Source organism: Eulemur rufifrons, chromosome 19 (genome assembly GCF_041146395.1).
Source record: "Eulemur rufifrons isolate Redbay chromosome 19, OSU_ERuf_1, whole genome shotgun sequence".
Classification (NCBI taxonomy): domain Eukaryota; kingdom Metazoa; phylum Chordata; class Mammalia; order Primates; family Lemuridae; genus Eulemur; species Eulemur rufifrons.
In genome coordinates, this window is record NC_091001.1 from 97,223,897 (window position 1) to 97,241,575 (window position 17,679).

The following is a 17,679-nucleotide window of genomic DNA, read 5'->3' on the forward strand; positions in this document are numbered from 1 at the left end:
AGATTCCAAGATGCTGTCCTAGGGGTGTGCACTCCTCATCGCTTCCTGGTTGAGAAGGTGGCAATAGTGTGCCATTGTTACGGATGGGAAGGTGTTAGTGTGGAAAAATGGTCGAGAAACACTGCCTTCAGCTATGATTGCCTCTGAAGTTTTATCTGTCCTCTGAGGTCAAGCTTTGCACAGCACCAGTTTCCCCTTCTCTAAGATCCAGAGGCTCACAGGTTTTGAATGCTGGTGTAAGGCTGAATTTAGCTATGGGTTTGTTTGTTTGAGACAAGATCTCGCTGTGTCACCAGGGCTAGAGTGCAGTGGCACCATCACAGTTCACAGCAACCTCAAACTCCCAGGCTCAAGCAATTCTGCTGCCTCAGCCTCCCAAAGTGCTAGGATTACAGGCATGAGCCACCACACCCGGTGCTGAGTGGATGTGCCACTGATGTCTAATAAAAATCTTAAACTTACCATGACAGAAAATGAACTAAACTGCTTCTATCTCTGTTAATGGCGATTCCATCCTGCAGGCTGCTCAGGCCAAGAACCTGGGAGCCATTCTTGACTCTTCTCTCACACCTCACATCTGATACAGCAGCAAATACTCTTGTGTCTACTTTCAAAATATATACAGACTGTGACACCTTCTCACGATTTCTCCTGCTACCATCCTGGTCCAAGTCATCATCTCTTGCCTTGATTATTGCAATAGCCTCATAACACGTTTCCTTGCTTCTGCATTGGCCTTCTCAACACAAAAACCAGAGTAATCCCCTTAAAACCCAGGTAACAGCATACCATTCTCCTGCTTAAAATCCTCCAATGGCGTCCATCTGAGTTAAAGCCCAAGTTTTCATTTGGTCTACAAAGCCCTACCCCCTCCTTGACTTCAACTCCTATTGCTCTCATTCACTCTGCCCCTGCCTCAAGACCTTTGCGCCTCTGCTTGGAAAGCTCTTTCCTCCATATTGCCATTGTTCACTATCTCACCTCCTTCAGGTTGTCACTCAAATGTCACCTTCTCTGAAGGCCTGTTCTGATTTTCCTGCTTTAATATCCCTCCTTCCCTATCTTTCTCCACAGCACTTGCCACCTGATACACCATATATTTCGCTTATTTGATCATCAAGCAACCTCCATTAGAATGCAAGCTCCACAAGTGCAGGGGTTTTTATTTTCTTCATTAATGTAGTCCCAGTGATTGGAATAGTACCTGGCAAAAAGTAGGTATTCAATATCTGTTCGCTGAACATATTGTCATTACTACTAAATTACTTGTGAAATATTTAAAATAGCTAATGTGCAATTTTTAAAAGACAAATCCTTGAATCTAAAGGTTCTCAAGAAGACTAACTGCAGCTTACTTTTGAGCTGGAAATTGATAAAGTGACTGAAGTTATCTTGTTATTTACAGTTATAAAAATCACATATCAAAGACAGATTTAAAAAACCTAAAACTGGTTCATTACACTATTCTTTCCACTTTCATATATACTTGAAAATTTCCTTAATAAAAGGCTTTAAAAAAAACTTTTGATGGAAGGTATGATGAAATTTAAAGCCTAAGCTGAGAAGTGCATGAGTCTTTAAATAGAGTATATTCTATAGGGAGCCTTTTTCCAAGTTGGTTTTGGTTGAACTTTAAAGTCTAGCTTGCTAAGTAATTATCATTTAAAATATAATCGCTAACATTAGAAGAATGTTAAAATGGAAAGCTAATTTAAAAAAATTAATGCTTATTTTTATAAAAGTTTGCAAGTTAAAAAGGAAAATGAACAGCAAATGTGCAGCCTAAAATTTAGTCCAGGCAGGTGTATGATAAATTATTTTAGATTTGACAAAAAAGCAGGACTGGGCTCCTTCTTCAATTATAAGAAACCCCAGGTAGGACCCTTGTTCCTGTTAGAGAGAAGAAGGTCTCTCTGTTCATTGACCTGTCCCCTCTGTTCACTTTCTAAGTCATTCAGCTTTTAGAGGCATTGGTTTTAAAGGCCCAATAGAAATTTCATGAGGAGCCGTCTTATTCTTGTTTAATTCCAACATGAATCACTTCTCAGCAGCATTATATTGGAGGTAAAGAAGAGAGTAGCTATATATACATTTTGAGAGGGAAGACTGGAAGTGATTGTCTCTCCTGATCTGCCTTTTCTCTTTTCTCAGTTAAGATGATTGTCAACCCAATCAGCTGATTTTCAGTGAGGAGGTAATATCTGAGAAGTGCAAAGGGTTTAACAGAAGCATATATCTATAAATAAAAGCTGAGAGCTTTATGAATATTAACGATAACTGCTAATGTTCTGCAAGATCTCCAAAATATGTGGAGGCTACTGGAGTGTGAGATTTTCAAAAACTTCTCATGAAAAGGACCTGCATTCACTCACATTTCATGAAAAAAAGGAACAATTGTCAAGATAAAATCATGACCTTGTCTTGAACTCTTAGACATGACTGCAACCTTCCATTAGCTCCAGAATCCAGACTCCCAGGAGACAACTCATTGCCTGGTCTGTCCATCAGCAATTTCTCCTTACTTAAAATATCGCCTCAATCAGAATTTAAGATCCTATTATGTAGAAGACTTTGAGGGAGGAGAAATAGAATGTGCACCTTTTCTTTAAGAGGCTCACAAATTAGTGGAGAAAAGAGATGTGCATATAACCATGTGCCAATGGAGGCCCAAACACTGCAGCAACACAGTAAGAGTAAAGGAAAAGCTCATCGAAATGTGGGGACCAGAGAAGGCTCTGGGTGAAAAAGAGTCACTAATACTAGATTCTTAAGGCTGCGTTTAGAAAGATTTCTCTGATGCTCGTGTGAAGGATGAATGTAAGAGGCAAGAAGATGGTTATCATAATCATCCAAAGAAAGACATTGAATCTTGAATTGGGTCAGTGACTCACAGGGGTAGGAAGAAAGTGGCCACGAGGCTCTACAAAGGCTAACTTCTTGCAATTTGGTGAGATAAGTGGGAGGAAGTTGTTGAAAATGACCCCTAACAGAATGATGATGCAATCAGTTCAGATACAAGACACAGGGACATATTTGTGGGGAATAAGTTATTTGGTTTGGGACTGAAGCTTGAGGTGCTGGCAGTGGAAGGGTGGGATCCATGTGGTAATGTTCACCAGTTGGAAATTTAAGGCTGGATCATGAGAGAGATAGCGGCTAGAAGAGTGGATTTAAGATGCATAGACATGTAGGTGGTACTGAGTTTAAGAGAAAAGATGAAACTGTTCAGGAATAATACAGCAGCCTGTGTGAGAAACCCTTACACAAACTTAAGACATGTATACTTCAACAATGTCAAAATTAGTGCTCAGCTTTATTTTCAAAATAGAAACCACTACAAGCTTCTAAGGAACTTGAGTTCGAGAGAGTAATTTTTAACTCATCAGGATTTCCACAGTCTTTGTGTCATTGTCCAATGGTGCTTTTATCTCTAATATTTGTATTGTGCAGTGGAAACAATGGCAGTTTTCATGCCAACGATTGACTCTTGGGTCCAGCACTTCTTGGCCATATGACCATAAACCTGAGCTTCAGCTTCACCATCAGTAAAGGCCCATAATTGCTTTATAGGATTTTGCAAATCAAATGTACGTAAAAGTGCTGTACAAACATGAGAAACTATTAACATAAGAGTGGGTTATTAAAATCAAAGAGTCAATACCCTTCACAATAGCAACAAAGAAAATAAAGTACCTAGGAATATATTTAACTAAGGAGGTAAAAGACCTCTACAGGGAGAACTATGAAACACTGAGGAAGGAAATAGCAGAGGACGTAAACAGGTGGAAAACCATACCATGCTCGTGGGTCAGCAGAATCAACATTGTTAATACTACCCAAAGTGACCTACAGATTCAATGCAATCCCTATTCAAATACCAACATCATTTTTCTAAGATACAGAAAAAATAATTTTACGCTTTGTATGGAACCAGAGAAGACCCTGTATAGCAAAAGCAATCCTAGGCAATAGGAACAAAATGGGAGACAACAACTGACCAGATTTCAAACTATACTATAAGGCTATAGTAATTCAAACAGCTTGGTACTGGCACAAGAACAGGGACATTGATTAGTGGAACAGAACTGAGAACCCAGATATAAAACCATCCTCATATAGCCATTTAATCTTTGACAAAGCAGAAAAAAACATACACTGGGGAGAAGAATCCCTATTCAATAAATGGTGCTGGGAAAACTGGATAGCCACATGTAGGAGACTGAAACAGGATCCACACCTTTCACTTCTCACAAAAATCAACTCACGGTGGGTAACAGACTTAAACCTAAGGCGTGAAACTATTAGAATTCTAGAAGAAAATGTGGGAAAAAACTCTTATAGACATTGGCCTAGGCAACGAATTTATGAAGAAGACCCCAAAGGAAATCACAGCAACAACAAAAATAAATAAATGGGACCTGATCAAATTAAAAAGCTTCTGCACAAAGAAACTGTCACAAGAGCAAACAGACGACCTACAGAATGGGAGAAAATTTTTGCATGCTACACATCCGACAAAGGGCTGATAATGAGAATCTATTTAGAACTCAGGAAAGTCAGCAAGAAAAATATCAAACAACCCTATCAAAAAGTGGGCAAAGGCATCAATACATGATTGGATTAGTAAGCTGTGGTATATGTATACCATGGAATATTACTCAGCTATAAGGAATGATGAAGATACGACATCTCTATGGTTCTCCTGGAGAGAGTTGGAACCCATTATATTAAGTGAAGTATCCCAAGAATGGAAAAACAAGCATCACATGTACTCACCAGAAAACTGGTTTCCCTGATCATCACCTAAATACAAATCTGGGAACGACACCAATTGGATATCAGACTGAGGTGGGGGGTGGGGGAGGGGATGGGGGTATGCCTACACAATGAGTGCATTGCGCACCGTTTGGGGAGTGGTAACACTTGAAGGTGCTGACTCGGGAAGGGGGGGTGGGGAAGGGAGGGATATATACCTACACGATGGGTGCAAGGCGCACGACCTGGGGAACAGACACGCCTGGGGCTCTGACTTGGGGGGAAAGGCGGTACAGGAGCAACGTATGTAACCTGCAATTCTGTATCCCCCATAACAAGATGAAATAAAAAAAAAAAAAAGTGGGCAAAGGACATGAACAGAAACTTTTCAAAAGAAGACAGACTAATGGCCAACAAACATATGAAAAAATGCTCAACATGTCTAATCATCAGGGAAATGCAAATCAAAACCACAATGAGATATCATATATCTCCAGTGAGAATGGCCTTTATCCAAAAGTCCCAAAACAACAAATGTTGACAAGGATGCAGAGAGATAGGAACACTCATACACTACTGGTGGGACTGCAAACTAGTGCAACCTCTGTGGAAAACAATGTGGAAATAACTCAAAGAGATACAAGTAGATCTACCATTTGATCCAGCAATCCCATTATTGGGCATCTACCCAAAAGAAAGAAAGACATTCTATAAAAAAGATATCTGCACTCCAATGTTTATGGCAGCACAATTCACAATTGCAAAGATGTGGAAACAACCCAAGTGCCCATCAATACACAAGTGGATTAATAAAATGTGGTATATGTATGCCATGGAGTACTACTCAGCTATAAGAAACAATGGTGATATAGCACCTCTTGTATTTTCCTGGATAGAGCTGGTACCCATTCTACTAAGTGAAGTATCCCAAGAATGGAAAAATAAGCACCACATGTACTCACCATCAAATTGGTTTTAACTGACCAATACCTAAGTGCACATATAGTAATAACATTCATCGGGCATTGGGCAGATGGGGGGGATGGGTGTATACATACATAATGAGTGTGATATGCACTGTCTGGGGGATGGACATGCTTGAAGCTCTGACTTGGGGCGGGGGGGAGCAAGGGCAATATATGTAACCTAAACATTTACACCCCCATGATATGCGGAAATAAAAAAGAGTGGGTTATTAGCCTAGTACTTGCCTGGCAGAGTAGAAATAAAAAAATCTCTCTTAACTGATGTAAAATCTCCATTGTTAGGAAAGCAGCAGCTTCAGCCAAGTATCTCTGTACTTTCCACACCACCTATCAGTGTTTGTACTGTGGCAGCTCATCAAAAATGGAACAAGCACCACAACCGTGGCCTAGGGTTTTGCTTTACCTTAGGATGCCTGGGCATTACAATGGGAGGACAATTTGATGAAATAGAAGTATTGCTTTTAACATTTTAATTCTTTTCTCAAGCCAATGTTTCAGGTTTGCTATGGATACCTGTGGCCATTGCTTGCTTCTGTTGCTTGTACAAACTACCAAAGTTCTGAGACAAGCACAAATGATTAGACCAGAGCCAAACTCCATAGCACAGGAGAAAGATTCTTTGTCTGCAGAAGGATCAATAGCCAGGGAAAAAAAGAGAGTGCTTCCAAGGTCTGATTCAAAAAACCTAATATCCTAGGAGGAATTGCAGAGCCCTACCATTCCTCTGTCTCACAATAAAGGCTCCTCTACCAGCCATTCTTTTATATGCTCCAGGAAGAATCCATATTTTCCAAAATTCTTTTAAGCTAAGGGGATGTTTTAAAAAAATTTTAAGCTAAGCTGTGGTTCCATGGAGCTCCTCATTTAGATATGGAGGACAAAATGCTTCTCCCAAATTGCAGTGGGACACCCTGCGGACCACATGCCGAAGACAACCCCCGGCTACTTGGGCAGGCCTTGCCTCCAGAGGAGGCCTGGTCCTCTCTTCTCAACCCTTGAGTTCTTGTCCATCTTTTCAAAGCCTGTTTTTAGAAGTTATTTCACATAAGAAAGCATTGCCTAAAGTCACACAACAAGATTAAAGTCTGCAGACTCAGAATTCATCCTAAATCATATAGTCCAGGGTAGTGAACCCGGAATTTGCAAAAACAAGACTTGGTTTCAACTCCGAATTCCATTGATAAATAGTGGTGTTTGGGCCATAACCTTTTAGAGCTTGTTTTTTTCTTTACAACTCTCTCAAGGACTACAGAGGACTAAATGAGATTATATACCTAACAGCACCTTAGACATGGGTACAGTACCAATTCATTTTCTTTGTATGTTTTTATTAATAATACTGTCACCAGCTATAGATCACTGGGTAGAAGACATACAGGCCTGTACTTCTGGCTGGACAGGGCTAGTTATGGAACAGACCTTAGCAATCAGCTGGAACAATTTCCAAATGAGGATCCCAAAGCCTAGCGTTGTTCCTCCTGGAGCCAAAGGCTGATTTAAATTACTTTCCAGCCCACCAGCTGACATAATTCTAATAATGTGTTTATGAGAGCTCAGGAACACTGGTTAACAATTTAAAAAGCCAGCTCTTGGGGCACCTTCCTGTCTCCAGGCCTGCCACGTGCTGTTCCTCAGCGCTCTCTCACCACCCTGCATAGCTCACCTCAAATGCCATTTCTTCCTCAACCGAGCCTGCCTTGACCCTCCAGACCAGACCTTACAACGCAGTTTTAAACTCTCCTGTGTACCACTTAATCCAACTGTGATTATATCACTTTGAGTCCCCCATGAGAATACACACTCCATGAGGGCAGGGTCCACGGAGCTGTGGGATCCCTTCCTATTCTGAGTGCCCTGGATAAAGACAATAAAATGTGTTGAAGGAGTGAATGAGGCCAGAGCTTTTTATTTTTTCAATCTTGTTAAGAGTTCTAGGGGCCATGAAAGTACATAAAGAAAACTAATTTAGCGCTGGCAGAAAGGGTTCTGGACGGAGGACTGCTTATTTTGGCAGTTTTCTGCAGTAAAAAGAATTTATGGGCTTAATTAAGCCATCAAGATGTTCAGAGGTGAGGAATGGTCACAGATTCAGCCTGTTCTGAACTACTCACCTCATTCAGGTGGATCCGCTCTTCTGGGCAGAGCAGTTAACGTCAACAAGGAAAGCAGCACAACGGCCTTTGTAAGCAGACAACTATCCTTTATTTTTCTTTGTCAAGGCCTAGGAAACCATTTCTAAGATCTTCTTTAGGAATGGAACCTTGCTTAGACAAAACCATAAAGGATAGTTTCTTTATTCCAACCTCACTTTTTCCTAATACTTTCTATTTGTTTTTCCCTGTGTACCACTTAATCCAATTACCTCAGGGTAACTTTAAATCAATGTTCAGCATCATCTAAAAGAAGCACCATTTTTACCTCATCCCAACTGTGAAAAAAAGATTTTGTTCCCCCCTAAATGATTTCTGACAATAGCTACCAAATCTGTGAATATTTACATGTAGGAATATGTGCGGGAACTACACCCTCCCCTCCCCTCTGGAATCTTGCTTACCCCGCTTACCCTGGCCCTACTTAGCTAAGAGTTGGTGGATTCAGGCTGCCTTAGAAACACACAAACAAGAAACAGGGCCTAATTTCTATAAAATGCATTGTCACATTGAGGGAGCCTGCTCAAGTAAGATTCAACATCTATAACAATAAATGTTGGTATATTAAAAAAACCCAATAATCAAGAGAGATAAGGTATCTTGTAGAGTGCTGCCTGGACCAGATCTCCAGGGACAAGAAACAGGAGGGCAAGAGTGTTTAATCATCAGATACACAGCCAAAGTTAGAATTTCCTCAAGGCCCACTATCATGACTTCGCTTTGACCTTCTTAAATTTCAGCAGGCTGGCTCATATTAGGGTGACTTCAAGGATCTTTGGCTTCAGGGATCCTTTCTTTTATTATCCTTTAATTACTCTTTAGTCATTTGAGGCTTTGGCAATTTCTGCAGAACATAGGTTTCATTTTTTTCCCTGTAAATGAAGAGGCAACCCATGAGGTTGTTAAACAAATTCTATTCAGTAGCTGGAAAAGTAAATTTCCTGTGGAATGACAGGAATTACATAGAAGCAAGCAATTTTATTTTTCTCAAATGTAGCAATAATTTTAATCTGTACATACATAAAACAAACAGTGCAATTATAAAACCTTGAAGGTGACATGCATATTTTAAGGTGCAGTTGGGATGGGGGAGGATGTTAGCATCTCCAATTTTCCTTACCACTTTTTTTTTTTCTAGTTCCTTATGCAAAAGCACTGAGTCAGAAAACTTCATCTGGAATGCTGAAGTTAAAGGTGAACTTCCTGAAGTCTACACGTCTAAATATCACAAACAAAATGGAAATGACCTTCTAGAGCAGTTTGGTAGGGACTAGAGTAATATGGCTGGGCTTTCAAGCTGGAAATGAATGAAATCAGGGGTGCATTTTCTGAAAAACTGAAAGAGATAATGTTTGTAACTGAGTGTCCTATTTCTGTTTCATAGTTGCTACCCACATGAGCCCTTCCACCAATCTTTTTATTCAGTATAGTTTCTGAACAGATGCTGTTCAATGGAGTTATCTGTTAACTAGGGGGTGGTAAGATGCAGGAGGAAGGACCTGGGAAAATGGCTTCTTCCTTGAAGTCTGAGTCCATGCTCTTCTCCCACTGATAGTTCTTATGGCCTTTTCTCTGCCGTGGAAGCAGAGGTAGCTGGTGCAGAACGTCAGACGGCGTCATCCTTCACAGGCCCAGGGATGCAGACGAAGGTGAGTGCTGGGGGTCTACCTTTGCTTCTTCCACAATACCTTTCTCAAGCTTTCCTGGCCTTGCAGTGGAACTTCTAGAATTAGAAAGTCAGTTCACTGGGTCCGTGACTCAGAGGCCAGGATGAGATGGGATGTGGCAGAGTGACAAGACACAAAGGGAAAATATGGTACCAATTAGCCTCAGAGCAGGGTAGAGAAATTTGTATTTGCACTGATGAAAATTCAAATTCCCAAAGTCAATCTAAAAAAAGTGAAGATTTTGAGTACTAATTTTTCTCTGTACAAGTAGCCTGTGCACTTCTGATTAGATGATCCCAGGGACACTCTAGGGCAGTATGCTCTAGCTCAGCTGGAACAGCTCTTTCTGGCAGTGGCATTTTGATTTGAACCCAAAATAAATCCATACTTGGCATCACAGTTATTAAAATAACAAAATAATACTAGCCATATGTAACTGCAATTCAATCAATGTTATATTTCACACACAAATTTAGAAAAATCAAGAGTATAATAAAAGCATAAAATTAAACAGAAAGAAATCAATTTCTACAAGAAATCAAATATATTTACAGAGAGATTTAAAGGGAAAAATAAGCTACTTGGATCATAAATTTAATTTTATTTTAAATAACCTTAGCTACCTCAGCTGTTAATACAATAAAAGCAGAAAGAACAGGCTGCCCTTTTTTTTTTTCCAGATTTAATCAGAAAATTCTATCTACAATAATTGACAGAACTCACTTCTTGTCCTTCACTCATCTCATCAAAAATTATTGCATTTTCCCCCAAACTGTATTTTTTGGATTCCTCTGTGAATATACTCATCTCATCCTCTTTCCTGGAGGCATCTTGGTTTAAATCCATCTTTAAAAAAAGGAGAAGGGGTACGTATGTGGAGGCAAAATATTCTCTTGAAGCCAACAGATACAGAGTTGCCAGAAGCAGCTGATTGTACACACAAGTTGCCTGGGGTCGGGGCAGGGGAGGGCTGTTGATTTGGAGAAACGTGACAGCCTTTGGTGGACGGGCACAGGCTAAGCCCCAGGCGCCCTTCTTCCTGGGCAGGGTCGGGGCTGAGCGGCAGAGGTGGAGCTTCATCTTCCTCTTGGAACCTGTCGCTCTGGTTCTCCTCCAGAAGCCTTCATCCAGATAAGAAGCCAATGACTGATTATAAAAATAAGAATAATTAAATTTGGCTCAAGAAATAGATTGTCCAACTGTTCTGCCTTGTAATTTTTTCAATATCCAAGGCCTTTACAAAGAAAGAAACAAAAACATCTTTCAATCTCCCAACAAAAGTGAACTCCTTTTTTTTATTTTTTTTTTTTGCTCCAAATGCTACGACCTGAAGAATGGCTGCAGATTGAGATATCAAAAATCTCAGAAAAATATATAATATATTTGTATATCTCTGTATGTCTATTATTTAAATTTCACATTCCTTTAAAAGTGGTTATTCAGTCAGTAGCTGCTGAAGGAGGCTCTTCTGCTGGGCCTGGGGGGTCTGTGGTCCTGACGTGGGTTTTTGAGTTCCCAGTGGACCAGGCTGGTTCAGGTAAGGGTCCCCGCCTACCAGATTCACTGTACACTGGACGTCAGCAAACACCTGAACCTGTTGCACCTGCTGGAACACAAATAAAAGATGTGTTTAGACAGAAGGGTCTGCCCCCCCGGCTTATGAGTGGGTACTACTTGAAGTGGAAACTCACTAGAGCATTCCTCTAGTCTGTAGTCACCACAGAGAAGAACTCTTCTGTCTTCTTGTCCTACAAAAAGAAAATCGCTGCACTCATTTTGCTCAGGGTTCTGGAAAGTTCACACTTTAAAAATAAAATCAAAATCGGAATGGTCACGCCTCCTACAGGGTTGCCGTCAATACTGAAAGTCAGTGTTGTTGCTAATACTGCCAAGATTGGGAAGAGCCCAGTTTCAGAAGTCTGGGTATCCAGTGGTGGGTTTTGAAAAATACATACTATTTGGAAAACTGGTTTAAAACCATTCTATGGATGACTTTAGTAGGATAAAAAAATCTTTATGATGTCACTGAAAAATTAAGGGCTTTAACCCAGTATTAGCAAAATAAAACCACCACAACTCAGGACATCAGCATTTAACGTTAATGCCCAAAAGATTTGTGTAATATCTAAAATATATTATTACATAGCTCCTTCACACGTTGGCTTTAGAATTACAGCAAAATATTGGTAGAACAATTTTATGTTTAACTTTTTTTTCCTGATAGACAATCCATTTAAACACATGAGCTAAAAATAACAATAAATCTACTAGCTGAGAACAGTGTGAATTTTCCCTTTTGTAAAACCTACTTTCAGTAATAATATACTTATTCCTTAAAAAATGTCTAAAGTTGCATAGTTCTAGCATATTCTATTGGGAAAACAAAGCCAGAAGTTAGTCTTTACCAATCAGACTTATTCAAAAGTTGTTTGTAGAACTGATTAAGGCCAATACCACATTGTGAATGTTCCAGACCAGGAATGGAAATGCCTTTTAAGGCATCTAAGTATATTGAACTAAGTGTCTCTAACTTCTGGCAAACTTGTGCCTTATATTTAATACGTTCATAAAGTATTTTAGATTAGTGATATAATTTTTTGTTTATTTATCACTAATTCATGCTAATTACACTCAGCTTTTCTGAAAACTTTTCTGTCCTAATCGAATAAAAGTTGTTTTCCATCAGCCTTCATTAGCCAAATGTCAAATGTCCCGACCATCAAATTTCTACATCAGCCCAGCCGCTGGTCTCTTATTCTCTTAATCCATTTACATCTCTACTCCCTTTCAGAGAAGGCAGATAGCCCTGAGTTGAACTTTTTAAATGCCTGATGAATTAAATCTCTAGTTAAGATCAGCACTGTTCTCGCCCTCCTCTTTCCCTAATTTCCCAAATTTGGCTTCTTCCCCACCCCCTGTAATGCTCCCATTTGTTATTGTCTTCCTTGGGCTCTTTCTCGTGTATCTAAAACTCACCAACGCTCTGAGTCTATTCTCCAGCTGCCTCTGTGCCCTCCCCCCACCGTTGTGCTCTATAAATTTCTCATTCTGACTCTTTTCCTTCCAGAGCTTCACTGAGCCTTCCTCTCTCTCCCTAGGTCAACAACCCCCTACCAGCCCTCCTCCCACTTCTCTATTCTCTGTGTTCTCTTCCTGTTCTCTCCTCTGTCTTGCTTCCTCCCCATCGCAGCTCCCCAGTATAACCAGGCCCCTAGCACTCCAGTCCTCCTCTCCTTGTCTTTTTCTTCTCTTCTCACATATCTGTCTCTGTATTTCTGTCTAACTGACTCCCCAGCTTGTTTGGTAAATATGAAAACACTGGAACAAATAGAGATTCCATGACAGGCTATAACAGAAAGAAGATTGTGCTACTGAAACAATAATACTTTTGAGGGACTGATTTATTAAAAAAATAAAATCAACATATAAAATTTCAGGCCAGGTGCAGTGGCTCACACTTGTAATCCTAGCACTTTGTGAGGCCAAGGCAGGAGGATCACCTGAGGCCAGGAGATCATAACCAGCCTGGGCAACACAGTGAGACCTCATCTCTACAAAAAATTTTTTAAAAATTAGCTGGGCATGGTGGCATGTGCCTGTAGTCCCAGCTACTTGGGAGACTGAGGCAGGAGGATCGCGTGAGCCCTGATGTTCAAAGCTGAAATAAGCTCTGATTGCATTGTACTCCAGCCTGGGTGACACGGTGAGACTCTGTCTCTTTGTCTCTTATAAAAAAAAAAAAATTCATGTTTACATGTTTCTATGTATGAAATATTGGGACAGGGCATAAAGTGTTTTTGTCCAAAAATACTTAAAAACATTCTTGACAAAGGCATGATAAAACAAACTAGCTGGGGGATGGGCACGCTTGTAGCTCTGACTCAGGTGATTCAAAGGCAATATATGAAACCAAAGTGTGTGTACCCCTGCAATATTCTGAAAAACAAAACAAAACAAAAAACCAAAACAAACCTACAGAGAAAATTCTGCTTCTTTCAAAAGAATATTTTTTAAAAGACAGTCTATTTTGGAAATTAAAAAAAAAAAATTGAAAAGACTAAACCAAACTCTGAAACACATTTCAGCCATTTGAACAGTTACTTAAAAGGGGGATACCTTAGACCCGACCTCAAAGGACTGTATATGTTGCCACACCTTCCTAGATAGGTAAGGTGTGACACAAAAGCTTTAGATTTGCCAGGTGAGAAGCATGGTGTGAGAGCTGAGTCCCAACCTCTGAAGATTTTCCAGCATAGTTTTTACTTCAATTCAAATACTGTCCCAGGGCTCCAGAACTCTAAAACTCAGTTGTTTTGCTTAAACCAATTTGGTGAACTGCCCAGTACATGTCTCTGTGGATGTGAGACTTTTGAAAACTCAGTGAATGAAGATCCTTCATTTCTCCCATCTCAAAATGCCTTCTCTTTACCCTCACAGGACTCAAATCCTACCTTCTAATGCTCAGACTATGGACAGAGCCTCCTAACTGATCTTTCTCCTCCTGAGCTAGCTGTCCAGTGTGCCTTCCTTCACCTCCTCCACCCCAAGATGAAGCCTAAACTAGTACTTTTATAATTGTTCCCCTTAGTGAAGACTCTTCATCTGGTAGAAATCAAAATCCCTTAGTTTAGCATTCAAGGTCCCTGAAATTTGCCCTGATCTACTTTACCAATTTTAATTCCCATGAATTCTTACTACAAACCAAATCAGTAGATTTGGTTTCCCAGGACAATGCTAAGATATTTAAGATATTCTTATTTCCCTGTCTTTGTGTCCTCTAACTTCCAATCCCCTCTACTTCTAAATCTACCCCCACACCAGCCTCTGACAACTACCGGACCTTTCCCTTCACTTTGCCTTGACAACTGTCCTTCAAGGCCCAGTTCAGTCCCTTCTCCTGTGTAAATGCTCTTCCGACCACCTCAGCAATTTCTCCTTTCTTTGGACGTTTATGGCTCTTATTACTTATAATATAAATTTGATAGGTTGCCTTCCTTTTGGTTATGTGACAATTTATGTGCATATGTCTGTCTATGTATTTTATCTTTCAGCAGCCCTAAGTGGTATGGCAGAAGCAGCATGGACTTTGGTGTTAGAAAGACCTGGGTTTGAACCTTAGCTCTTCCTCTTCCAGCTTTGTGAGTGGCGTAGTTTCTTCGTCTGTGAAGAAAAGGACTACCACCTCTTTCTCGGTGGCATTACAGTGAGGTGCGAAAGAGATAAAGCACACAGTGCCTAGCACAGGGCCTGGCAAATCACAAATGAAACTTCCTTTCCTCACTTCTCCCCACAGTTCACCTAAAGGGCAAGGAACATATCTTATGTCTTTTCTTATCTCCATCTGTAGCACAATGCCTGTGTTTAAAAAAATTACGAAGAGACTAAACTCATAGTTACCAAAGTGAATTAAAACCTCTCTCTAAAATTTCTAAAGTAGGTTAATACAGGAAAGTGGCCACACATACTTCTAAGGAGGCAGAGTACACCGCAGGCACTCTGTTTTATCTAAACTTACTGAGATCTTTTGAGGTCTTGTGATGACAGATGAATTTTAGCACTGTGTTTATTTATAAAATAACAATTAGTGGCCACCATTTGTGATCCTTTTATCCTATCTAAGCATTGAATTAACCTTCTGAAAGCTTATCTCATTTAACTCTCTTGACAATCCTATAAGCAGGTATCTTGGCTGTATGGTTGTATAGCAGCTCAGGAAAGTTCTGTAACATGCCCAGGATGAAATAGCTATGAAGAGTAGAGCCAAGACTCACACCCAGGTCTGACTCCCAAGGTCAGGCTCTTAACGATGCTACACAACATCCTCTGTGTATCTAAAGTACCTCTGACAGCTCTGGGCTTAGAATTTTCTTACTGACCTGGGTTCCGTCTGCTTCTGTTTTGAGAAGGTCAGTAGATGAGAGCTGGTTGCAGTAGAGGCCTGTGTGTCTCAGTGCTGGATCATTTATCTATTAAAGATAAATACAAGACTAAATTATCAGCTCGTTGTTTAAGTTGAAGACAAAATTCTTCAATGAAAAACAATCTTGGCCGGGCGCGGTGGCTCACGCCTGTAATCCTAGCACTCTGGGAGGCCGAGGTGGGCGGATCGTTTGAGCTCAGGAGTTCGAGACCAGCCTGAGCAAGAGCGAGACCCCATCTCTACTAAAAAATAGAAAGAAATTATATGGACAGCTAAAAATATATATAGAAAAAATTAGCCGGGCATGGTGGTGCATGCCTGTAGTCCCAGCTACTCGGGAGGCTGAGACAGGAGGATTGCTTGAGCCCAGGAGTTTGAGGTTGCTGTGAGCTAGGCTGACGCCACGGCACTCACTCTAGCCTGGGCAACAGAGTGAGACTCTGTCTCAAAAAAAAAAAAAAAAAAAGAAAAACAATCTTGCTGAAAAATAACCTCACTGAGAGAAAAGTAATGGGAAGACAGGAAAAATAAAAGCTTAGCAATTTATTGTGTTGTTAGAGGTCAGGATAGTAGTGTTTCCCTTGTGGGGTTGAAGAGTGTGTAAGGGAACATAAGGAGAATCTCTGGGGTGCTGGTGACCCCAATTTTTGGGTGTGTTCAGTTTGTAAAAATTCAAGTTGTATACTTTCTTGTATATTCTTACATATGATACTTTAATAAAAAGTTAATTCTCTCTCACATATATACAAGTTAATTAGCGATAGACTCCACTTGGATCAGACTTACCTTCTGGCTTGAATCAACGAAAAAACTGGACAAAATATGTGAAACAAAGGCACTCAGGACATTGGACAAAGGCAATGAAGGACAGTGATCCCTCAGAACTGGGCTACAGTTCAGGAGTCCCTACTGTGGCAACTGCCCACCTACTGCCTGGAGGGTACGTCCAGGCTGCAGCATGGGGACAGGGGACCCAGACAGAGCCTGGTAGGCTTCCCGAGTTAAGAAGAGACAGCTGGAATACAAAGGGTGGACTATCAGAGGAGAGCTGGCCAGAGAAAAAGCTCTGGAGCTCTGCAGAGGACTTCAAGTCTGTAGCTCAGTACTGATCAGTTTATAGACGCAGGGGAACGAATCACCTGAAGAGATGACATGGAATAATTCCCAAAGACAAACAAAGGGCTGAGGATAGGTCCTGATCTCACAAAACAGAGAGAAAAACATAATTCACATAGTATTAGGTAGCATACTAGAATGGCTTTACCTCGATAGTAAGGTAAAATTAGCCCTACAGTAAATACTGCTTTGGTCCCACCAAACAAAAAAGTAAGTCCTGAAGGGAGAAAACTGTTTTAAAGAAATCTAACCATGTCCCAGAACAAAGCTCAAGAATGTTTATAAGAATATAAACAAGGTAAAATTCATATGTCTGGCATTCAATAAAAAATTACCAGGCATGCAAAGAGGCAGAAAAATATGACTCCTAATGAAAAGGAAAGCCAGTCAATTGAAATCAACCCCAAAATGATGCAGATGATGGAAATGATAGGTAAGGATATCAAGATAGTTATTATCATAACCATATTCTATATGTTTAAGAAGAGGAAAGACTGAACAGATATGAAAGATGTGCTGAAGATATGGAAGATATTAAAAAGGATCCAAATATAACTTTTAGATAATTAAACTGCAATGTCTGAGATGAAAAATATGCTGGATAAAATTAACAGATTAGGTATTACAAATGAAAAAATTAGCAAACCTAAGGATCTAACAATAGAAACTATCTAAAATAAAAAACACAGAGGAAAAAAATAACTGAACCCCATCCCATCCCCACAGGAAAACCCCTAAACCCAGAGACTCAGTGAACTCTGAGACAACTTCAAGTGGCCTGTAACCGGCCAGAGTCTTTGAGTGGGGGCAGGTAGTGGTAACAGAAAAAAGATTTGAAGAAATAATGATCAACACTTTCCCAAATTTGACAAAATTTATACTCCTATGAATCAAGAAGCTCAATGAACCTAAGAACAAGAAACACGAAGAACACTACACCAAAGCATATCATAACCAAATTGCTTAAAAACAGTCGTTAAGGAAAAATTTTAAAATCAGCCAGAGAGGGAAAAATATCAATCATATGCAAAGGAATAAAGATAAAATTACAGCAGATATTTGATCAGAAATATTGCAGTAGAGCA

General features: G+C 40.1%; 1 protein-coding gene across 4 annotated transcripts in view; it reads right to left on the reverse strand.

Moving 5' to 3' along the window:
- Positions 1-8,665: 8,665 nt before the first annotated feature.
- The window catches only part of NCOA1 (nuclear receptor coactivator 1), a 251,961-nt gene continuing 242,947 nt past the window's right edge, over positions 8,666-17,679 (reverse strand). For 2 of the 4 annotated variants that reach the window (XM_069493832.1, XM_069493833.1), the window contains exons 22-23: positions 15,435-15,524; positions 10,158-11,164 (exon numbers count right to left, since the gene is read on the reverse strand). In XM_069493832.1, coding sequence (XP_069349933.1) covers positions 10,994-11,164; positions 15,435-15,524 — 261 coding nt within the window. In that variant the 3' untranslated portion in view covers positions 10,158-10,993. Of the gene's footprint in view, positions 11,165-11,249; positions 11,307-15,434; positions 15,525-17,679 lie in introns of all 4 variants that reach the window. The other 2 variants (XM_069493836.1, XM_069493835.1) reach the window with 2 other exon arrangements.